The 26,198-nt window shown below is 36.9% G+C and overlaps 1 protein-coding gene across 2 annotated transcripts in view; it reads left to right on the top strand.

The window, feature by feature from the left end:
- Nucleotides 1-26,198, top strand: part of TBC1D32 (TBC1 domain family member 32) — a 193,378-nt gene that overhangs the window by 122,947 nt on the left and 44,233 nt on the right. For both annotated transcript variants that reach the window (XM_018053005.1, XM_018053006.1), the window contains 2 exons: nt 10,775-10,900; nt 21,983-22,066. In XM_018053005.1, coding sequence (XP_017908494.1) covers nt 10,775-10,900; nt 21,983-22,066 — 210 coding nt within the window. The remainder of the gene's footprint in view (nt 1-10,774; nt 10,901-21,982; nt 22,067-26,198) is intronic.

Below are 26,198 nucleotides of genomic sequence, written 5' to 3' on the forward strand. Positions count from 1 at the left end.
GGCAAGAGTACTGGAGTGGGTTGCCATTTCCTTCTCCAGGGGATCTTCCCAACCCAGGGATCAAACCTGGGTCTCCCACACTGCAGGCAGATGCTTTACCCTCTGAGCCACCAGGGAAGAAATGACAACTTTGTGCTTCCATTTCTTTAGGCAGTAAAGTTGAAGACTTTTTATTGACTCTTTTTCTCTTCATAACCTGCATCTGTGAGTGAGTGAAATCGCTCAGTCGTGTCTGACTCTTTGCAACCTCAGGGATTGTAGCCCTCCAGGATCCTCCATCCATGGGATTTTCCAGAATATCCATGGGATATTTCCATCCATGGAAATATCCAAAATCCTCCACCCATGGGAATTTCCAAAATATCCATGGGATATTTCCAAGAATACTGGAATGGGTTGTCATTTCCTTCTGCCTGGGATCTTCCTGACCCAGGATCAAACTCAAGTCTCCCACATTGCAGGCAGACTCTTTACTGGCTGAGCCATTTCTGTTGCAAATGCTCTTGATTCTCCATACCTCAAACAAAACCACTTTTCTCTCATCCACTACTCACTCTCTTCTCTCACTGTACTGTTTTAGACCTGTTCAGTTTGTTAACACAGCAGCAAGAGTAATGCTCTTGAAATGTGGTTGAATTATTTTTACTCCTCTAACTGAAACTCTCTAATGACTTCCCTATAATCTACAAGGCCCAATTTCTGTCACATGTCCTATTTTAGTTTAATACAATTTCAGGTCTCTTTATTTAATTTCATATTTTCCTACCATACTGGGCAGCAACTTCTGTTGCTTTCTGTTAGTGCCTAGAACCCAAGTGTTTGAATAAGATATTTTTCTCAATTTTACAGCAATATTTAATACTTCCTACTAATGGTGGTCCTGACATTACTGTGATTCTGATAAGCAGGAGAGAATGATCTAGCCAGTCAGTGGATAGCCCAAGAGGTACCACAGGAAGGGATTTTACATAGATACATTTTGAGTCAAATATGAATCATACTTATGTCATTCTGATATTGCAGATGTTTCACTGACCCTATACCTATAGAAGAACGGCAGATAATGGGAGAGGAAATCAGAAGCATGTCCAAATTTCCATGGTACCTAAAGGAGTATACTGATGATGTCCCTATAACCTCTGTGAGAATAATGAAGCCAGACATATTTTTAGCAGATACAAAACTAAATTGAAAGTAATGTTCCTCGTTAAACACTGTTCAATAAGTTGAACATAAATTATGCATTTAAGCTAGTAATTATGCATTTAAGCTGTTTAAGCTAGTAATAGCTGTTTTAAAGGCAAGAGTTCATATACTTGACATTTTGCTTTTTCAATTTGCAGGTAATGATTCACTGATTCTGATAGGTGTTGTTTTAGTCACTTGCAGTGCAGTATTCTGAGATATCATTTCATTGTTGTGGAAAAAAATCACTTTAGTTGTGTGCACATGCTGGCATTCACCTAATTTGTCTCTCAACTTTTAGATTTATCCTCTTTGCTACAGTTAGCATTTCCTCATCTGTTAAATTGCCTCTTGTTAGTTCCTTGGCATCAGTGTTAGCAATTAGACAATTTATTTTCATTCGTAAATAAGAATCTTGAGGCACCATTTGGTTTAGTTACTTTTCTTTGTACACATTTTTAAGGTCACCATATTAAAATGTAAAAGCCTTTAAAAAACTGATAATTATTATTTATGTATATATGTCACATATGTCGATAATCATAAATCAACTAACGTGAAAATTTTTCTTCTGAATTATCATCTCTCTGTTATCTGAGAGTTGAGAAAAGTAGGAAAAACTGTGTTAGTACAGTAACTGATCATTCCTGTGTAGAAGATAAGAAAGAGGGAAGGAGAGTTGGAAAAAAGAGTTGCACAGTGGTTAAAACCAAATGCCAGTTAGCATGTCAGTGAACTGCTAGAGATTAACTCATAATTCCTTTCCTATATGAAACAGAAAGACTGAGACACCCAATAAAAAGGTAAGTTTTCATTCCAATCCCACAGAAAGGCGATGCCAAACAATGCTCAAACCAGCGCACAATTGCATTCATCTCACACGCTAGTAAAGTAATGCTCAAAATTCTCCAAGCTAGGCTTCAGCAACACATGAACCGTGAACCTCAAGATGTTCAAGCTGGTTTTAGAAAAGGCAGAGGAACCAGAGATCAAATTGCCAACATCCACTGGATCATCGAAAAAGCAAGAGAATTCCAGAAAAACATGTATTTCTGCTTTATTGACTATGCCAAAGCCTTTGACTGTGTGGATCACAATCAACTGTGGAAAATTTTGAAAGAGATGGGAATACCAGACCACCTGACCTGCCTCTTAAGAAATCTGTATGCAGGTCAGGATACAACAGTTAGACTGGACATGGAACAACACACTGGTTCCAAATAGGAAAAGGAATACGTCAAGGCTGTATATTGTCACCCTGCTTATTTAACTTCTATGCAGAGCACATCATGAGAAACGCTGGGCTGGAAGAAGCACAAGCTGGAATCAAGATTGCCGGGAGAAATATCAATCACCTCAGATATGCAGATGACACCACCCTTATGGCAGAAAGTGAAGAGGAACTAAAAAGCCTCTTGATGAAAGTGAAAGTGGAGAGTGAAAAAGTTGGCTTAAAGCTCAACATTCAGAAAACGAAGATCATGGCATCTGGTCCCATCACTTCATGGGAAATAGATGGGGCAACAGTGGAACCAATGTCAGACTTTATTTTGGGGGGCTCCAGAATCACTGCAGATGGTGACTGCAGCCATGAAATTAAAAGACACTTACTCCTTGGAAGGAAAGTTACGACCAACCTAGATAGCATTTTCAAAAGCAGAGACATTACTTTGTCAACAAAGGTCCGTCTAGTCAAGGCTATGGTTTTTCCAGTGGTCATGTATGGATGTGAGAGTTGGACTGTGAAGAAAGCTGAGCGCCGAAGAATTGATGCTTTTGAACTGTGGTATTGGAGAAGACTCTTGAGAGTCCCTTGGACTGCAAGGAGATCCAACCAGTCCATCCTAAAGTAGACCAATCCTGGGTGTTCTTTGGAAGGACTGATGCTGAGGCTGAAACTCCAATAGTTTGGCCACCTCATGTGAAGAGTTGACTCATTGGAAAAGACCCTGATGCTGGGAGGGATTGGGGGCAGGAGGAGAAGGGGACGACAAAAATGAGATGGCTGGATGGCATCACCGACTCAATGCACATGAGTTTGGGTGGACTCTGGGAGTTGGTGATGGACAGGGAGGCCTGGTGTGCTGCGATTCATGGGGTTGCAAAGAGTCAGACACAACTGAGCGACTGAACTGAACTGAAGCTAAAACAGGTTTCCCAGGAGTTACTAATTACATCACTAATCAGTGAGTGTGCTCCTCAGTGTTCCATTTTGGTGTGTTCAGGATGGGGACATCTTTCTTTTAGGAGGAAGGGAAATTCAGTACTTCTATACTGAGAAATAAAAATGCCTTGAGTTGGCTAGCAAACTCTGGTCACTGATAAGACATAACTTAATAAAATGAGAAATAAGCTCTTCTTACTTCCGTTTCTAGCATCTTCCGTTCACTTTATTTTTTATTTTATAAAGTTTATTCAGGCTGAATTATAAAAAAAACAGCAATCTAATTCATGCCTATATCCTATCTACCTTATTACTGTAGAATTTCCGTCTTTATCAAGAAATCACTCAGAAATACATTTACTTTGTTGGGGCTGATATCTTCAAAGTAGAAAGTATGTTGTTTTGTCATTGCCTTTATGTCTGTCGTATCCCTAACAGGGCCAGCAGAAGCACAGCAGTGATTCACAAGGTCTTTGATGGCCAGGCCGCTGACAGTGATTGCTTTTATTTTATCTTAGAAATTCAAATGGCTATTCATTGAAAGCCTCAAACATATTAGTAACTCCTGATGCAAGTAAACTTATGAATGTTCTGAGGTAAAAATGAGCCTAAGAGAAAAAGGAGAATGGGATGACTTATAATAGCAACTACATTTTAATAAAAGAATGAAAGTTGCCAAATTAACAAATGAGTAGGTTGGATTGCTTTTATTCCTAGTCTGATAAATTATGTAAGATTTAGGATTACTGCTCTTCCTCTAATCAACCAAAGATGGAATCCCATGAGAAAAACAAAGTGCTTTGAAAAATAATCTGTACTACATAAAATGTAATGCAGCGTGATGACAGGTATTGTTTGTTCTGATTTTGAAAGTCTTTGTATTATGTCTTGCCCATATAGTTAGTCTATAAATATTTTTGGTGATGAATTCTTTTTAATCAAATATTTATCTAGGGTTTTGTGTCAAGTTAGGCACTTTCTCATTTTTTTTTTCTTTCTGTATTGTTTCTTCCCTTGGAATTAAAATTTATTTTCTGCAGATAAAAGGTAAATGGCTTTTGTTTGGCATCATCCTGTTAACTGAGAGAATAAGAAAATATGATTATGGTTCCTTTCCAGTGTCATAAATCTTTAACTGTAGTTGTTGAGATACTTAGTTTAAAAATCAGAATAAGTGCTTTCTTTTGAATGGTAAAACTCTTCATGTACTTCTTGCATGTTTGAAACAAACATCAATGGCAACTAGCAGAAATAAATCACCTGCTAGTTTAGGTGCAAGTGATAAGGGAGAACTAATTGCTCATTTTTTTAAAAACTCTTCACTGATACCTCCTATAGTACATGCTTAATTATCACATATTAAAATGAAAAGTGATATGATAATTCTAACGTAAAGTATAATCTGTATTAAATATAGATATCATATGTTTAAGAACTCACAGTTCAAACCAAATAAAGACTATTATAATTTAGATACTCTCACATTTAGAAATGTAGGGAGAACTAATATAGAGAATTAAAGCATCTTTTCAGTTACTTCTTGGAGACTACTCCAGAGTCTTTGCTTAAATATTGTAAATATTAAGAATAAAGTGGCGTAACTGTATTAATCTACATGGAAGAAGAAAAGCAGAAACACAAATTGGAAGCAAATGTTTCACGAATAAGATTCGGTCTAATAGATGGGTGACTTTCCAAATTAAGCCTAGAAATCTGTTGCAAGTTAATTTATTAAATCTTCCATTTCTTTTGTTTCTTTTATAGCAGCTATTTATGATATTCTGTATAAAATGGGCATTCAGAAAGAAGTATTAAAAGTTTTTTGCGTAGATTTTCTTTGCCTTTATATTGAGCTTACATTTTTCTTGTCCTTGAAATGGAGGTTCTTTATTTTTACGTTATCTGTGATAATAAGTATAATCTCTCCTATATAGTAATCTTTTGAGAAACCAATTATACAATATCATCAAGTATGAAAAGATTATAGTACTTACCATAACAAAGAATTTCAGGATTTAGATATGAACTATTATCAGTTGTAATTGAATTTTGTAAACATGAAACTTAATGTTTCCTATTTTCCTCAGTAGTAGCGAGTAGTAAGTGGGTTGGGTAAAAAGTGCTTATTGCCAGAGAGAACTGTCCTGTGCATTGTACGATTTTTTTTTTAGCAGTTTTCATGGTCTCTGTTCACTAGATACCCATAGAAGTCTCTATTTGCACCCACCCCTCCCAGCCAGGAATGTCTGTAGACATTAGTGAAATACAGCGAGCAAAACTTAGCCCGTTTGAGAACTATAGCTGTAGATTTGCTTTTGCATTCTAGCACTTCATACAGATAGACTCACATAAGATACTTTATTTGTGCTTGATTTCTTTAAGCATAATGAGTTCAAGATTCATCTAGTTTGTTATATGTACCATTTGTGTGTACCGTTTTACTCAGGAGGATTCCAGTATAGATTAACTACAGTTTGATTTAATATCACTTTTTGTTTATATTTTCTTAAAATTCTTAAAAACAACTGCATTAAAATTTTACCTGGTAATTGTATCACCAAGGTCCTTTCTGTGTCTTTATATTAATTGATTCAACTATTGGTTAGTAATTTTTAGTTGAATATTCAGCATTATTAATTTTACATAGTTAAGTGCTAGATTTTGTTTTCTTTAAAGAGTAATGGACATTTTGGGCCTTGCAGTCAAGTTACTTGTGAAATCGGTTTGTTCATTCGGGGCTTTCATTTTTTTTATTAGGGTGAGTGTAAAGTTGCCTTTGTGTGTGTGTGTGCTTAGTCACTCAGTCGTATCTGACTATGTGTGACCCCATGGACTGTAGCCCACCAGGCTTCTCTGCTCATGGAATTCTCCAGGCAAGAATACTGGAGTGGGTTGCCATTTCCTACTCTGGGGGATCTTCCCAGCCCAAGGATTGAACCCACGTCTCCTGCATTGGCAAACAGATTCTTTACCAGTGCAACGCCTGGGAAGCCCTGTGTCTTTACTTTAAGGCTAATTTAACTCTTTTACGAAGGTTTGACATTTTTGGTCTGTGGAACTATGAGGAGGACTCTTCATAGTCTTTCTGTAACTTGGATATCTCCTCACTTTATACTCTGAGAATTGTTCATGTTCTCTGCCCAGTCTTGTGGAGCTTCACTCTTCATCTGCACAGCCAATTCTTTGCAACCACCTTGACAAAATCTTGCACAGATTTCTGGAGTTCTTTGTTCTTCCTCTTCCACAAATTTTAGTCTCCTCAGTCTCTCTGCAGTTTGACTTCTGTCTCTTTAACTCAGTGCCCCACTTCCTACATAATGATGTTGAAAGTAATTCTAGAAAAAAAACAAAGCCCATTTGTAAAGGTAACTTGTTAGTTTTCCTTTCCTCAGACATGACAGTCCTATGCTGCCTATTGTTGACCAGTGTCTGAAAACAGTGTTTTGATATATTTTAACCATTTCTTGAGTTATTTATGGCAGGAAGGCAAGTATATTTCCAGTTTCTCCATCATGACCAGAAGCAAAACTAAGGTTTTTAAATTTTTTATGTGATGATAAAGAAATTTTGGTAAACATTAAATTTTATGTATCATCCAGGTTTGTTCTACTCCCCAAATCACTGATTTAGAATTGTTGTGTTCCTATGATACCATTCCTGTAATTCCATTTCTCCTTGCCTCATTCTCCATGCCCAAGGGCTTTTGCTAGAGTAAATTTACTGGCCTCTGTCCGGACTTCCTCACTTATTATGCATTGTTAGTAAGGAAAATTGTTTGTTAGGTGAACCTTGGAGAAGGAGTGAAAAATCTTGGATTAGACTACTTAAAGGCTGTATTTCCAAGTTAGCCTATCTTTTCGTTAATTTTTATTTAAACCAATTTTTTTTTTTTTTTTGGTTAGCATTATACTCATAGCTTTCCTAACAAGAGCAATCAGGAGAGACCTTTGGTTGTCTCATCACTGTCTATGATTGAATATATTTTTTCACTGCAGGGGAGAGATTTTGTTAAGTCCATGTGGCAGGAGATCCAAGTTAAGGTGCTTAATTTAACTGTTATGGTACTAGCACTGATATTTTGAACTCTATTTATCTCCTCCTGTCTACTTCTCATTTGGTTCCAGATTTGGAGGGGGAGAATAAAGGAATTGTTTTCCTCAAGCTTGTTGACATTACAGAATCAAATTTTCAGTAAACATATCGAATCACTAAATATTATTAGCTGTGATACATGTACATTGAAGAGCTCACATTCCCACTGAGAGCTGGGGGAAACCATAACCAGAGGTTATGAGGATATAAAGTTATCTCTCTAGGAGTCTTCTAGGCACTCTGTCTCCAGCTCAGCATTTGTTAATTGCCTCAAATCAAATTTCCAGGCACTAAATGGGACTTTTAGCCTTTCTCCCAGTTGGTAGATTCAGATGCATACCACATTTACTGCTTCAGGACTGTTTACAGTCCAGTGGCTGTGCTCTTTTCCTTGGAAGGAGAGGCAAGAGCAAAATAGAATAGCAAATGTGCAAGGAAAGAGACAGGAGAGCAAAAAGAGGGTGTGCGCAGGAGGGAAGAAGAGAAGGTAAATAGCAAGTAATTTACAGAAGAACTTTATGGGCATTTTTGCCTTAAGGGATGGTGGTGGTTATAAAAGACAGGGTCACACATGGATAGAAAGAATTGACACAGAAAGAAACAAAGATGAAAAACAAACTGCTTTTGTCTTTTCAGTCATGTACCACTAGTGATTTTCTATAGAAGTATAACTGACTCTTACAGTATTATATCAGTTTCAGGTGTACAACATAGTGCTTCAATATTTTCATAGATTATACTCCATATAGGACTTCCCTGGTGGCTCAGACGGTAAAGCGTCTGTCTACAATGCTTGAGACCCAGGTTATCCCTGGGTTGGGAAGATCCCCTGGAGACATATAAAGTTTTTTATATAAGATCTTGACTGCATTCTCTGTGCTATAATTATATCCTTGTATCTTACTTTATACTTATGGAGTGGGGCTAAATAGGTAAAGGGGATTAAGAGGTACAAATAATTAGTGATTCTTAGTAGGTTCTAGATAGTTTGTTCTTAGGGACTAAATGATGTAGATATTCTAAATGGAAACTATAAAAATTCCATTTAATGCTGTTCAGTTGTCTTTTACCTAACATATCAAGTTATTTAACATTAATATCAAGCATTTAACATTAATACTCTGTTGTTAATAATGTAATTTCCAACAAAATTATCAGCTATGATATTTCTTATTTAAAGGTTTTGAGTTTTTATTAAAAATAATAATTTTCTTCTTTGACTAAATCAGTTTCATTTTTCTCTAGCTATTGCCTCTGATTGAGGCCATTTATGGAATATTATAGGATCATTTTGCTCTTGATATTTAAAGAGAATATGTTAGATTACTACTCAGTATCAGAATTATACATTCTTCCAACAGAACAGTTCTTTCTGATTTATATGTATATTTATGAGTGTGCATATATTTGATACATTTGTATACTCACGTGCATGCATGCTAAATTACTTCAGTCATGTCCGACTCTTTGCAACCCCGTGTGCTGTAGCCCACCAAGCTCCTCTGTCCATGGGATTCTCCAGGCAAGAACACTGGAGTGGGCTGCCATTTCCTTCTCCAGGAGGTCTTCCCAACCAAGGGATCGAACCCACGTCTGTTTATGTCTCCTGCATTTGCAGGTGGGTTTGCCACCAGCGCCACCTGGGAAGCCTCTTATATATTTATGTTTGTACAAAAGAATATTTCTGTAGTTTTGATATGAGAAGGCTTTTCTGGTGACCTAATTGTCAAATGTGGAAATAGTTACATGAATTATGATTTGTACAATCAGTCATATAATTTTGTATATGATAACCATGAGGATTAAGTGAGGATATGTAGCTGCTTTTTTAGGCTAAATAAAACCAGCTTAGAGAATTGGAATGATATGTATTAATATATCTTGATTATACTCAGTTGTATTCCTGTCTGTTTATGCACAAATACGCACACATAGAAGTTTCATGAGAGCCAGTGACCTTGTCTGTCTAGAGTGTTATAGCCACATAGGAATTCCATACATGTTTATTGAATGTATTTTTCCAAAAATTAGATGGAAAAATAAAATAGTTTAGTATGGTAAAAAGTTTAATTTTTTTTAATTCCTAAGAATAAGGACTTACTTTCTTTATTATAATTGTATTCATTTCAAAGGACCAGGAGTTGGTTGAAATCCTCTTTAGTATTAAGTTGACTACTGATATTTTCTTGGTGGAATTCATTTTGTTCCAAACCATGTCTTTGGGCAGAAGCAATCAGGCCTTTGACTTTATATGTGGAAAATGTTCTTGTTCCTCTTTCCTCAAAATCTCCTTCAAGGAAAGCGGTAAAGTGTATGAGTTCATGTGACTGTCTATCCCCCCACCCTCTGCTCTTCTACAAAGAAACTTTTTTTTCCTCCTCCCCTTTACTCATACATATATGTGTGAGTAAATAGTATATATGCTTATATGTATATGTACTTGTATATCCTTTCTAAATGACACCTAAATCTTCAATATATTTATAGATGTTTTCTAATGCAAAATCTGATGGGAATACAGTTAAAATGGAAGATGGAAAAATCTCATGAGAATAAAAGGAAAAGATAAAGTTAATATTGCCATATTCATAAAATTGCTAAGAAAGAAGAAAAATTATATTTTAGCAATAGGTGCTCTTTTACCGGGACTTACCAGGTAACTCAGTGGTAAAAGAACTCATCTGCCAGTGCAAGAGACATAGGAGACATTGGTTCCATCCCTGGGTCAGGAAGATCCCCTGGAGGAGGCAATGGCAACTTGTTCCAGTATTCTTGCTTGGAGAATCCCATGGACAGAGGAGCCTGGTGGGCTGCAGTCTGAAGGGTTGCAAAGAGTTGGGCTGAGCACGTGCATGCATGCTTTTTTAGCATGATTCATTTTCAGCCTAGTTTTTCTTTTCTTTTACCAAAAAGAGGAAATAAATAACTGACTAAAGATTTTCTACATTTATGCTTTCTTTTTGCTTTAAAGAAATGAATAAAACTGGACCTGAATGTAGATGAAGAATTAGTATAATGTTTACATCAGTCTCTGTAGTGAAATCTTAAGGTCCTCACTGTGTATTAAATCAAATACTCAGTAATGAATAATATTTGTGTAAGAAAGAGTAATGGTTATAAATCAGTCCATTTTATGAGTTTTTGATTAACATGGTGATAGCAGTTTGATGGTATAAGATATAATTACAGAAAAATGTCTGTTTCCTTTTGAAACCTATATAAAATACTTTTTCTGGAACTTATAACTGTTTACATTATTAACATTAATACTTGCTTTTCAGTGTATCTAGCATGTTTTGATAAAATAATATAACAAGACATCTTTCTTATTAGACAATGATCTTGGAAAACTTTTATTGCGCTTCAAAATGTCTGATAAACAAACTGCATGGATAGAAAACTGCCGAAGACAATTCTGCAAAATAATGAAGGCCAAACCTGATATAATCAGTGGAAGTGGTGAGTATTCTTTTAATTTTTGTGGAGTTTTTTTGGCTTGAAAAGTTTATTAACAGAAACTGTGGTTTCCTGAAGATTAATACTGGCATATCTAGAATACATAACATTAATTCCAGAAGTTAATTGCCTTCTGGGAAATTTGTGATCCTAGAGAGCAGAAATTAAAATTTGAGAAACTGCAGATTTTTTTTTTTTTTTTTTTGATACTGTCTCAGAGGTCTTGTTAAGCTAAATCTGCCTTGCCTAGGTAATAGTTTGCTTGATTTCACCAGCTTTCACCTGACTATACTGTACTGTTTTGGAACTTTCTTGAATGTTTTGACATACTCTGAAACTCTACCACATCTAGCCAAATAAATTTAGTGACTCCTAAGGAAATTTGTTGGGTGGTGTGGGAGGAGGGGTTGGGGAGGAAGGTAGGACAGCTATGTTTTCTAGACCAGTAAGCAAATTGTTTTATACTCAGATATTTATATGTGTGCTTGGTTTCGTAAACTCATCTTGTTTTAATTAACATTATCTTGAAAAAGATACTCCAAGAAATAAGTTTTAATGTCAATATAAGCTAGATTTCTTGAGAGCTGTAATTTAAAAATAATTGTTCTATTTATCAGTCATGCTTTATGGTTCTTATGTTTGTATCAGTTGCTATAAAATTAAAAATGGGAAATAAAAATTAGTTTATGTTTTGTTGGAGAAATTATATTTTTAGGGCAAGAAAATCAAACATTTTTTTTCCAAAATTTTAGTGTAAAATGAGCAGTTCAACTGTTTTAGACCCTCCCAAAGACCTTAAAAATGGCTATTAGAAATATATATATATATATGTTTATCTCTGGTTGCATAACAGAAAATACTTAAAATAGGTTTTGCAGATGCCAAAAGGTACAGAACAAAATGAGAAAAGAGCACCTTGGTATATTATTTAAACACAGTAACTAAAGCTGCTGTTTTCTCATTTTGTTCTGTACCTTTTGGCATTTGCAAAACCTATTTTAAGTATTTCCTGTTATGCAACCAGAGATAAACATATATATATAATAGCCTTTTTTACGGTCTTTGGAAGGGTCTAAAAGAGTTGAACTGCTCATTTTACACTAAAATTTTAGAGAATAATCGCACTCATCTCACACAGTAGTAAAGTAATGCTTAAAATTCTCCAAGCCAGGCTTCAGCAATATGTGAACCGGGAACTTCCAGATATTCAAGCTGGTTTTAGAAAAGGCAGAGGAACCAGAGATCAAATTGTCAACATCCTCTGGATCATCGAAAAAGCAAGAGAGTTCCAGAAAAACATCTATTTCTGCTTTATTGACCATGCCAAAGCCTTTGACTGTGTGGATCACAATCAACTGTGGAAAATTCTAAAAGAGATGGGAATACCAGACCACCTGACCTGCCTCTTGAGAAACCTATATGCAGGCTGGGAAGCAACAGTTAGAACTGGACATAGAACAACAGATTGGTTCCAAACAGGAAAAGGAGTACATCAAGGCCATATATTGTCACCCTGCTTATTTAGCGTTTTATGCAGAGTGCACCACCCTTGTGGCAGAAAGTGAGGAAGAACTAAAGAGCCTCTTGATGAAAGTGAAAGAGGAGAGCGAAAAAGTTGGCTTAAAGCTCAACATTCAGAAAACTAAGGTCACGGCATCTGCTCCCATCATTTCACGGCAAATAGATGGAGAAACAACGGAAACGGTGACCAACTTTATTTTGGGGGGCTCCAAAATCACTGCAGATGGTGACTGCAGCCATGAAATTAAAAGACGCTTGCTCCTTGGAAGGAAAGTTATGACCAAACTAGACAGCATATTAAAAAGCAGAGACATTACTTTGTCAACAAAGATCCGTCTAGTCAAGGCTATGGTTTTTCCTGTGGTCATGTATGGATATGAGAGTTTGACTGTGAAGAAAGCTGAGCACTGAAGAATTGATGCTTTTGAAGTGTGGTGTTGGAGAAGACTCTCGAGAGTCCCTTGGACTGCAAGGAGATGCAACCAGTCCATCCTAAAGGAGATCAGTCCTGGGTGTTCATTGGAGTTCAGCTGAAGCTGAAACTCCAATACTTCGGCCACCTGATAAGAAGAGCTTACTCATTTGAAAAGACCCTGATGCTGGGAAAGATTGAGGGCAGGAGGAGAAGGGGACGACAGAGGATGAGATGGTTGGATGGCATCACCGACTCGATGGACATGGATTTGGGTGGACTCCGGGAGTTGGTGATGGACAGGGAGGCCTGGCGTGCTGCAGTCCATAGGGTTTCAGAGTCAGATATGATTGAGCAACTGAACTGAAAGGTGTAGTTTTCTGAGTTTCTTTATTACAGGGATAGACTATTCACAACTCTGAAACAGGAGAAAGGAGCAGAACATTATCATTAAAGCCGTGTTCTGTTTGGAATCTTGGGGTGCTTCCCACAAGTCTTGGTCTCAGTTATACATTACTCTGATACTGTGTCCATCATTAGATTTTGAGCTACTTTTAAAAATAGATCGTAACCTCTCTGCCCAGCAAGGTCTACTTGATTACACAAAATTCAGTTACTCTTCATAGCAACTTTATAAGATAATCTGCATTTTATGGATAAGGAAACAAAGGCCTGGAAATTTTAGGTAATGGGCTCAGTACACAGTCTTAGATCCAGGAAGTTAACCAAACAATCTGACACCGAAACCATGCTCAGGATCAGTTTGTAGTAGTAAACTGCACTTTCTCTTTAACACCTAATGTTTTGCACATGGGAGGTAAGCATTTATGAAATAAACCCAGGTGAGCATAATACTGGTGAGATAGAAGATGAAAAATATTTTTAATATCTCCAATCTCATAGCATAGTTTTCCTTTTATTAAGTTAAAACTTCAACTATTTTGGGGGGTAAGCTCAAGGGAAGAACACTAAACAAATACATGCTTTTGTAAGGCAAGCATGCTTATTTATTTGTTTATGTTCATGCACATGTACAGACTGACTCTATAATCTGATTCAATTTGGGTTTTAAATATAAGCAATCTACAGTTATCAAGAACCAAAGGTTTTTGAATTATCATTACTTATGCTGCAATTTCTCCCCAAAATTTCTATATAAAACCCTGCAGTGCACAATAAATGCCATGTACCTCCATTAATATTTTTCATAATTATGATAATGAGTAAATGAATGTCTTAAATTCTCTATAAATTATATACTCTGAATCCAAAAGGAGGTAGACAAAGGAAATTCACTTAACAAGAACTTAATGAGAACCTACTTGTTGACTCCCTGTCCTGCTCCCTGCTATGGGCAGCTACTCTCCTTTTGTAGGTAATGATAAGGAAGGAGAGAGCAAACATTCAGTAGTCTTTCCAAATTGATTTAAACCCAAGTCGTCTAGACAGCTATCAGAAGAGAGATATTCCAGCTTTCTCCAGCTTGGGCTCCTGCTGTTTCCAGAGTTTTCTTTCCAGGTTTTCAGCTTATAAGAATAAATGAGACCATGCAGATGCACAATCACATGATATTCCTGCACTTACTTGTAATGAGTCATTGGGAGAAGCAATACATTATATGACCTAAGACCCATAGGCTGAAGTTAATTTTTTAAAACGTAAGTCACATTTTTTCTTTTTCGTAACCTTATTTTTGTTCTGTATGTACCTTCTACCCCACTGCCAGCTATTCTGAGACCTTTTTCCTAACATAGAACTAATTACATGTTCCCTGAACTTCTATAAATTTCATTCATTTTCATGTGTTTATTTCATTCAACTTCAGGAGAGAACATAGGTAGACACTCGATTCCATTAGGCTAAATTTCAAATGTACTCATGGACTGCCTCTTTTTCTTTTCTTTCTTTTCTTTTTTTTTTTACTGCCTCTTTTTCTTCATTAAAATATAAATCATTCCACAGTTCTTTTTTTTTTTTCTTCTTCTTCTTCTCAGGAAGGTTCCTGTAGGCCTGATTGACTTCTAGTTTCTGCTGAGTTTACTATACTAGCTGCTTGTTTTCTATTCACTCTAAACATCAGATTCCATCATCAATTGCTTGTTTAATTTTTTTTCTATTCTTATATCTTCCTGGAGTAATTTCCCTATAAAAATGTTTCTGTTTTTCACATTATCTTCTAATCCTTATTTCCCACTAGTCTTTTGTGACCTAATAATTATATAATTAAGTATGTTCCAGGTCTATTCTTCCTGGTTTTGTTCTCCAGTGTTGATAATATGGGTTCCTAGGTGGCGCTAGTGGTGAAGAACCCACCTGCCATTGTAGGAAACATACGAGTGATGAGTTCCATCCCTAGGTTGGGGAGATTGCCTGGAGGAGAGCATGGCAACCCACTCCAGTATTCTTGCCAGGAGAATCCCAGGACACAGGAGCCTGGCCAGCTGCAGCCCATTGGGTTGCAAAGAGTCAAAGATGACTGAAGCACACACACGCATACAGTGTAGAATTCATTTAATTTGAGTTGGCCACTAAATAACATATGTCTTATAGACAATATTGGAAACTGGTTTGCTTTGTAACTGTAATACATTTTATCTAACTCTATACTTCAAATGCCTAAATTATTAGTACTTGGACTTCTAAGAGTTTTTGTTTAAGATGCCCTCTTTGTCCTTTAAATTTTGTTTTATTTTTTTCTGTTTTTCTCTGAAAGAATCCTGGCATAGCAGCAATGAGGTCATCTGGACTCATGTTTCTGGCTCCCAAATGTAGTTCAAGGGATTCTGGTTCCTTTTAGTGGGGAGAATAGCACTGGGGGCAGAATTTGAGCAAAAATGTGCCTTAGATTAACATTAACATGTTGATGTTAACATGTTTACCTAGAATGCCTTAACATTAGAGGTTCCTATGCAATATTGCTCTTTACAGCATCAGACTTTACTTCTATCACCAGTCACATCCACAGCTGGGTGGTGGTGTTGCTCTGGTTCTGTCTTTTCATTCTTTCTGGAGTTATTTCTCCACTGATCTCCAGTAGCATATTGGGCACCTACCGACCTGGGGACACTTTCAGTGTCCTAACTTTTTGCCTTTTCATACTGTTCATGGAGTTCTCAAGGCAAGAATACTGAAGTGGTTTGCCATCCCCTTCTCCGGTGGGCTATGTTTCATCAAAACTCTCCACCATGACCTGCCCATCTTGGGTGGCCCTATATGGCATGTCTCATAGTTTCACTGAGTTAAACAGGGCCGTGGTCCATATCATCAGATTGGTTAGTTTTCTATGATTGTGGTTTTCAGTTTGTTTGCCCTCTGATGGAGAAGGATAAGAGACTTATGGAAGCTTCCTGATGGGAGAGACTGACTGAGAGGGAAACTGAGAAATCTGTGGAAAATTCTGAAAGAGATGGGAATACCAGACGACCTGACCTGCCTCTTGAGAAACCTGTATGCAGGTCAGGAAGCAACAGTTAGAACTGGACATGGAACAACATACTGATTCCAGATAGGAAAAGGAGTACATCAAGGCTGTATATTTTCACCCTGCTTATTTAACTTCTATACAGAGTACATCATGAGAAATGCTGGGCTGGAAGAAGCACAAGCTGGAATCAAGATTGCTGGGAGAGATATCAATCACCTCAGATACGCAGATGACACCACCCTTACGGCAGAAAGTGAAGAGGAACTAAAAAGCCTCTTGATGAAAGTGAAAGGCATCTGGTCACATCACTTCATGGGAACTAGATGGGGAAACAGTGGAAATAGTGTCAGACTTTATTTTTGGGGGCTCCAAAATCACTGCAGATGGTGATTGCAGCCATGAAATTAAAATATGCTTACCCCTTGGAAGGAAAGTTATGATCAATCTAGATAGCATATTTAAAAGCAGAGACATTACTTTGCCAACAAAGGTCCATCTAGTCAAGGCTATGATTTTCCCAGTGGTCATGTATGGATGTGAGAGTTGGATTGTGAAAAAAGCTGAGCACTGAAGAATTGATGCTTTTGAACTGTGGTGTTGGAGAAGACTCTTGAGAGTCCCTTGGACTGCAGGGAGATCCAACCTGTCCGTTCTAAAGGAGATCAGCCCTGGGTGTTCTTTGGAAGGAATGATGCTGAAGCTGAAACTCCCGTACTTTGGCCACCTCATGCGAAGAGTTGACTCCTTGGAAAAGACTCTGATGCTGGAAGGGATTGGGGGTGGGAGGAGAAGGGGACGACAGAGGATGAGATGGCTGGATGGTATCACCGACTCAATGGACATGAGTTTGAGTGAACTTCGGGAGGTGGTGATGGACAGGGAGGCCTGGCGTGCTGCGACTCACGGGGTCACAAAGAGTCGGACACAACTGAGCAACTGATATGAATTGAACTGATATACTTTTTAAAAAATTTTCCTCTGAGCATTTAATCGAGTATTGTCATTTTGTCCTGCCATTTAGATTTTATCTGTATGAGATGCCATGGAAAGTATTAAAATATGTTCTTCTTGCATTTTTCTGCCTGTAGTCACTAGCCTGTACCTAGTACAGTAATTGAAGGGAACAACCTATTTCTTCTTGACTTATCTCTTTCTTTCATCTTCTGACTTTCATGTATTTGGTTACCATGTCTTATAGAGTTTATTCTTAAATTTTTACAATCTGTTCTTTCTCATGCATTTCATCTGTTACTACTTTGATTCTAGTATTAACCTTTTAGCAACTAAGTTATTGTGTGAAATATATGATCATTCTAGGAAGATTAGAAAGTATAAACAAAATGAAGAGACTGAAATTTGCCTTATGATCTCTGCAGGATAAGATTATCACTAAATTATTCTTAGCCCCAAAGAGTTAATACCTAGCATGCTATTTTCTTTTGTCAGTTCACTCAATACCATATGGTATAGAATTTCCATGTCAATAAATGTACTCACACAAAGTTATTTTAAAGTCTGCTTATTTATCTCTGGATCTGATTCCTATAACACTTTCCTTTTTCCCAGCCAGTTATGATTTCCAATATACAATAAGGAGACAAAAATCTTTAATAATTTATGTTATCTGATAATATCAAAGTGCTAGTAAATCAGCTTAAAAAAAAATGAGAGACATACAGGTTTAGTACAGACTGCTCTAGGCAGAAAGAGAGATATTAAGGCACCAAAGGAAACATAAGAGGTGCTATGATGGAAGCCTGAGCCCTGAAAGGAGGATCACTAATGGCGCCTAAAGGGACAAAAGCATCAATTCTGGTTTTTTTCTACTCACCTTATGCTGTGAGCACCATCATATATCGTTATTGGGCTAGCCTTAGTGGTATTCTTCTAGTGATATCTACCCATTATGTGATTCTGTTACCAAAGCTCCTGTTTTTTTTAGACCCTCTTCTTGACAATTAATCAAAGGGAAGAGGAATTCAGCACAATTTCTAATCTATCACCTTCTGAATCCTGAACTTCAGCTGTACTGGTATACTCAAAGAATACTCATAATTGCTATGTACCCATGGACTTTAGGGCACCCCTGGTGGCTCAGATGGTAAAACGTCTGCCTGCAGTGCAGGAGACCAAGGTTCAACCCCTGGATTGGGAAGATCACCTGGAGAAGGAAATGGCAACCCACTCCAGTACTGTTTCTTGGAAAATTCCATGGACGGAGGAGCCTGGTAGGCTGCAGTCCATGGGGTTGCAAAGAGTTGGACACGACTGAGCAACTTCACCTACTTACTTACTTACATGGACTTCAAATCGACCTGTCTTATATCTGCTTATGGCTGTAAAGCAGCTGTACTTGGTACATCAGATAATTTTCTAAGATTCAATATTAATGGTGAATAATATAAGAATAAAGCATGATTTGAAATTGGCTGAGGATTTGTTTTAAATTGTGTGTGGTGGTCTAATTTATATGGCAGAACTTACATCCAGCCTGTAAGGGGTCTAAATATTCATAATGGGAAAGAAAAGAGATGATATCTACTTTTGAATGATGGAGTAGATGATCTTTCCCTTTTCTCTCCTACTATGTACATCTGAGATTTGTGGACATAATCTTATGTTTCATATGTGACTCTGGATTGAAAAGACAGACTGACTAGGGACCTTGGGATCCAAGGAACAAAGATGACATTTCTTGGGTTTTGTTTTTGCCTCATATATCCTAGGCTGAGTGATGAAGAATATCAATGGATGCAAGGGAAAAAATGAGGACTGGGCAATAAAAGCCTGCTCCTTCTAACCAAAGGACCAGGATAAGGGCAGTCTACCAAGACAAAACTTGGAGAAAGTGAGCACTTTAATCTAGCCAGACACCTCTGTAGAAGTCTTGCAAACAAGACTTGGGTTGCAGCCTGCACTTCTATTCTCAGCTGACAGTGATGAGACACCCTGCCTCTCCCTGATAGGTGGTGTCAGGGAGACCTAAGTAGAGAGTCAGGACTTTCACCATCACCCTGTGGTAAAGAGGCCACAAACTCTACTTTCCCTCCACTCATGTATCTGTTTCACACATGAAAGGTGTGGTATATTCTGAATAATCAAGTGTTCAAGCAACAAACATCTGGTGGTTGTATGCAGGATAACAATCAGGAAAAAACTGAGCACATAGTGTGATTTCCTTGTGATCTGAGGATGTGCCAGCAGTGATAAAAGATAAAAGAATTAAAGAGTGAATCCTGGAGAAACCACGCATATTTACAAACACTGAATTTTTTGGAACCAGCTGCTGTTGTGATGGCAATGCCAAGGGAAAATACACTTATCCCTGAACAATCTGCCTTTGGTTTTTCCACAGCAGTAAAACCCAGGTCCTCTTTTATCATATAGATATCATAAACTTTGGTTTTATAGTCTACTGATGTCGTAGTCCAACCCTAGGGACTGAGTATAAAATTAAAAGGAGATGGTTTCTAATTTAAAATCCTTTATAGAGGTTCCAAGTCTGTCATTCAAAATAAAAATCCACCTAAAACAATATTCAACAGTTTACTTTCTAGATAGCAATATCCTGGAGTTAATGTACTCTTAAAAGTTAAGAAATGTTTTATGTGAATTAATTTCCTGGAGTCTCAGATAATGGAATTTCTAGTGAACTGACAGGTAGTGAGTTGTGCTGATAGCCATGTTAGTAATTATGCAGTTTTGTTGTTGTCATTGTTAGAGAGATGGTGCCAATAAATTGTAAGTGTGGGTTCAACTACCACATGTGAATTGGTTTTTAACATTGTTTCATGACTGTAGTTTATCTCTCAAGATATTTGGAAATACATGGTGCTGTTTGGATTGCTGGGCAAAACAAATATATTGGAATCAATAGAAATTATGAACTTTCTCTGGTTAATTCAGTGATGTCATCTTTATATAGGATGCATAAATTACTTTATAAGCGTCTAATATATTATGATCTAATAGCATAATTTCATATTTCAGAATCAGTAGTATGCCTTGTAAAGTCTGAAGTTAGCCTGGTGACTCAAGTTTCAAATGTTTTATTGTTTTAGCGCCTTCATAGATGTGTGTTTTCTCTTCACTGACATATTTCTAACTGTCTGATGGCTGAACCTGATCCTGTTTACTGCTTTCCTCATGCCAGCAGTCACACACTTTTCTTCACCTGATTTCTGAAAAATTATAATCTCAAGAGACAGCATTTTGTGACTTATAAACAAACACATAGAAGTTGAAAGCTCTCACTGAAAGGCTATTATTTACATATAGGTTCATAGAAAAGAAACCACTTGAAAGATTTCTCCAAAAGTGGGAGTATTTGGGCTTATGTGTGTGAAGATAGAACCAATCTATAAATAATCTACAATGCTAGTGTTCTTTCTGATCCTTAACTATTGCATTTTCATGTTTAAATATTTAAATATTTCAACTTGAAATCAATATGAATAGAGTTCCACAAATTTAAAAAAAATTCATTTTTATCTAGAGATGTTGCTTAAGCTGTATCATGAGATGTAGCTTGTTAGACCTGTAGTTGTTGGAAAGCATATGTTATCCCTCTTTGACTTTACATTTCTGGCATGTTGAACACTAACTTTTCCTCATGAATTATATCTTAAAATGCTCTTAGATGTGAAAAAGGGTGCATTCAGTTAACATGTGTCACAGTCAATATCCTGAATATAACCAGGGCACAAGTTTTAAAAGTGACTAGAACTTACTTGCCCTAATTACAAGCATATCAATTACTCTTCAGATACATTTATTTCCAGCAAAAATAATTCTAAATTGCATATTCATTTAATTCACTTGGTTATATCCATTTTGGCGGTAATATATGCAAATATTTATATATTATTACATTGACAGGCATCTTTTTTCAACTTTTCTTTGAATTAATAAACTTTTAGAGCAATTTTAGATTCACAGCAAAATTGAGCAGGAAATACAGAAAGTTCTCGCATATTCTCTCCTTACACATTTAAAACCTCCCCAACTAACAACATCTCATACCAGAGTGGTATACTTGTCACAACTGATGAAACTACATTGACATGTCATTATCATCAAGAGTCCATAGTTTACATTAGGGTTCACTCTTAATGTTTCACATTCTATGAATTTTGACAGATGTCATGATGATGACATGTATCCACCACTCTTACAAATGAGTTTCACTGCCCTAGAAATTCTCTGCTCTGCCTATTCATCCCTCCCTCTTTACAGCTCCTGCCTATCTTACCTTTGATCTGTTTACCCTGAACAGATAACGTCTGTTGTCAAGTATATAAAACATATAAAATGTGCTTTTGAAAGGGATGTGAGCTATGCATTGATTCTGGTCTTGAAGTTCATGTGATGTTTTTTCTGTAGGTATGAATAATGATGGTAAGATATTGTAGCCTAATTTGTGATAATGTTTTTCTGAATTGAAATCATTTAGAAAATTCTGAAGTAATCCTTAGAGGATCTAAAGATAACAGATGGTCCTTTTCCGGTTTCACATTGAATAGGTTTGCAGTGAAGCTATTTAAAATTTAATTTACATTGGAAAGATTGTTGTGAATATTAAAACGATATGTTTTGAATTGGCTCCCCTCAAGAGCATAATTGTGAAGAAGTTCTAATGACTCTTACCTACTGGTCTGTGATTTAAAGATACAGTATCATGTATGATTCTTGACCTTTAATATCCTAATTATTCTCTTGTTTATTACAGCTTTAGTAGAATTACTTGAAAAATTTGTACTTCATCTTTCTGAAAGCCCATCTGAATGCTACTTCCCTTCAGTGGAATATACAGGTACAATTTAAACATTTTGAATTTTGGAAAGTGCTTGGTATGCAAATAGATAATGTTTCATAGACAAGTATAATTCGATGAAAATATACACAAGGTTTTCCATTCTTAAAATCTCTCACTTTGGGTTATATACATACCAGATATCTTCTTGTCTTTTCTGTGCAAATATCTCGGTTTCCTCGTTACTTTCTAGCTTTGTTGTTGTTGTCAACCCTTTTTTTTTTTTTTTCCTTCTGTCTACCCATTGAAATTTGTTTTTCCTTATGGCGGTATCTTCCATTCTTCAGCTTTTATCCACTGTCTCATAGTGATCTCATCTGTTTATACTGTTTTATTTTGCATACCTTATATATTGATGACTTCTAAGTTTATCTCTTCTACTCAAATATCTATAAGCTTCATTCTCATATTTCCAGATACTTGATAGGTAAACATCACCTGAATGTGCTAAAGAACCCTCAGGCTCAAAATGTCCAACAAGAGCATTACTTTATCATACCTCATTGAGATACTTCCTCCACCTACACTATATTGGTGGGCATCTAAACCAGCTTCCCGCCTAGTCAGCAAACCATATTCTATGTTCTTAATATATTTCAAATGTATGCCCTTACCTCTATCTCTCCTCTTCTTTATGTTAGTTTAAGCCACCGTTACTTTTTTGCCTAGGTTATTGCAACATTGTCTTTACCTCATTTTTCTAACTGGAGTCTCATTTCTTTTTTCAGAAGTATTCTTTATGTCACTTTCAGAATGATATAGGAAGTGTAAATCTGACCTGTTCATTCGTCTACCTTTTAGAAGTTTACCATTGACCACTGCATACAGTTTAAGATTCTTATCATGACACCCAAGGCCTTAGGTTACTATTCTTCTTTCTTCTCTAGCATCATCCCCTTTTCTCCATGCCTCATTTGTTTTTCAAAACACTAAACTATTAGCAGCATTGCCAGCCTCACCCTCTCTTCTCCAGATACACATTCATTTATTCAGCAAATCGATATTTTCCTCTACTATATAATAGAATTGCTCAAAGCACTTGGACACATCAGTGAACAAAAGAGAGAAAAAAAGTCTTGCTTTGATAAAGTTTACCTTTTTATTGGAAGATAGACAGTAGGTAAGTAAAACATCCAGTATGTCAAGTGGTATGGTTGTAAGTGAGAAATACACAGCACGGAAGGGATCTACGAAGTGCTGGTTGCTGTTGGAGGTTCCAATGGTAAATAGTGTTTGGACCAGCAGAGGTTGGCAGCAAGATACATGAATGTTTTCAGAGAAAGAAAACTCCAGCAATTAACTAGGAAGGAGACTGGTATAGCTCAAAAAGAGTAAGGGGGACAATTTTTGGTGTTGAAGTTAGGATGATATGTGGATGGAAGGCAGATGGGTGCACACTGCATGGCTTGTGGGATCTTAGATCCCTGACCAGGCATTGAATCTGTGCCCTCGGCAATGAAAGCACAGTCTTGACCACTGGACTTCTGGGGAAATCCCTGATACAGGGATTTTAAAGTTATTGCAGAATCTTAAACATAGGAGTGACATCCTCAGATTTACATTTTTAAAATATCACTGTGGCTGCTGTATTGGGAAAAGACTGAAGTACAAGGAAGATGAGTTAGGAGGCTATTGAAAAGATAATGATGAAAATTGGCAATGGCTTGGATGGGGATGTCAATGGAGCTGGTCAAAAGTATTTGGATTCTAGCTCAGACAGTAAAGCGTACACTTGCAGTTCAGGAGACCCAGGTTCAATCCCTGGATCAGGAAGATCCCCTGGAGAAGGAAATGGCAACCCACTCCAGTATTCTTGCCTGGATAATCCCATGGACAGAGGCAGCCTGGTGGGCTACATTCCATGGGTTGAAAAAAGTCAGACATGACTGAGTGACTAACACACATGGATTCTAGGTATATTTTGAAAATAGGACCTACAGAATAGGCTAACAGACAGAAGATAGAGTGAGAAAGAGGGGTCAAAGACCTAAGTTAGTGATCTGAGCCACTGAAAGGGTGGATTATCAAACCCTGAGATAGAGAAGATGAAGAATAAGGTTCAGAGAGGAGATTAGGAGCTTGCTTTTATGTTATATTTTGAATACTTGTTACACATTTAAGTAGACATGCTCTGTACATATTGGCTGTTTGAATCTGGAATTTAGGGGGAAGGTATGGGTTGAAAATACCAATGACTAAATCTTCAGCTTACTGTATAAAACTAATGGACATCTCTTTGTCCTGTTTTTCTCGTATTCTGACTTAATGTCTAATCCTTCATGTGGCAGCACACTCCTATAGGGTAGTTTCTGTGTCTTATTGATCTTGTCCTCTGCACCTAGAGTAACAATGTTAATAATTGTTTGACAAAAAAGGAAAGAATGGAATGAAGGATAAGAGCTTTGTATACTGTGTCAGTGAATTTGATTTACTCTTTTGCCTGTGAAAAATGAAAACGTTTAAGATTGCGGACCAGAAGCTTTACTTGATTCATCCGTTCTTTAGGATGATTAATTTAGTAACTATGTAAAGTATGAGGTACAGGGAAGAACTGAAATTTCCCTAAGGTGACTATCCAGTAGGTGAAGACACTGTGAAGAAAGCAGAGAGGTAGCCTAGATTCACAGTAATAGACCATCATGGGATATTGTCCCTCTTCCTCATAAGACTAACATGACTTCTGTTTGCTGAAGAAACCATCCTTCAAATATGCATTTATTCAAGTTAGACATAATGTTTCAAATCTCCATAGAAAGAAAGAAAATTTTAAAGATATATTCTCAGTCTGGGTTACTTATTTTTTGAACTCTATGATTCATCACTGCCCAAACATATCCAGTGCATTCGTGTCATTGAACCTGTTGTGCTCCTAGTGTTCATTCTGGATAAACTTTCTTCCTCATGACATCCATGCGATAATGTCCAACTACTGTAAAGCTGCAGCTAGAATGTCACCTTCCCTCTTTCTCCCAATCATAAGTCCCTCCTCTGTGCTCCTATTGCATTCATCTTAAACTACCAATCTGATATTTATCACTTTGTGCTTTCCCGGTGGCTCAGTTGGTAAAGAAGCCACCTGCAATGCAGGAGACCGGATTTACTCCCTGGGTTGGAGAGATCCCGTGGAGAGGGAAATGGCAACCCACTCTAGTATTCTTGCCTGGAGAATGGGCTACAGTGCCCATTCTTGCCGGTGGGCTACAGTCCATGGAGTAGCAAAAAGCCGGACACGACTAAACAACTGAACACACGTATGGCTAATTTAAATTATTTAATTAGTCTTAAATGCCTCTTTATCTTTAATATAGCTTTTGAGATATTTTGTTAGATTACTTATCCATACCATTAAATAACATCTATGTTCACACAGTACATCTGTATAACAATTCTAAATCTGTTGTGATTTACAAGTACACATATATGTAATTAAATCATAGTGACATCTAATGCAGATTTGGGAAAGGGATAAAAGTGATCATAAGAAAATGAAAGCAAAGAAATGAGAGGAAAACACAAGGTAGAATACAACAGAAATTGAGGTAGATGAAGAGAACTGATAACTTGCTTCCTGCTTGTGAGTGGAATAATGCACTGAGGCATCTGATGTGCATTATATTGCTCAACCCTGGGACTAACCTTGAACAATATGATTTTGAACTGTGGAGGTTCAGCATGCAGATTTTTTTTTCCAATAAATACCTACTATAGTACCACCAAATCCATGGTTTGCTGAATCCATTGATGTAGAGCTGAGGATATGGAAGGCCAATTATAAAGTTATACTTGAATTTTTACCTGCTGCAGGGGTTTGGCATCCTAACCCTTGCATTGTTCAAGGATCAGCTGTATTCTGTGAGAGCAGGTGTATAATCATCACATTTAAAAATCGGGAAACTGAGATTCAGAGAGAAGAAATTAGGACTAATGAAGAAAATTCTGAAGAAAACTGTCTGTGAAGAAATTACAACTTTATGAACAAACCTGAAAAAGTATGTGAAAAAACATACAGGGATTAATGATCAAGTCTGTAAGAGAGGAAATAAGTAAGAAGTGGTAATCATGGAAATTTGAATGGCCAGAGGGGTTATCGACAGTAATATAATCTTCAAATTCTACAGCTCTCTTTGGTACA

This window comes from Capra hircus, chromosome 9 (assembly GCF_001704415.2).
Source record: "Capra hircus breed San Clemente chromosome 9, ASM170441v1, whole genome shotgun sequence".
In the NCBI taxonomy this organism is placed as follows: domain Eukaryota; kingdom Metazoa; phylum Chordata; class Mammalia; order Artiodactyla; family Bovidae; genus Capra; species Capra hircus.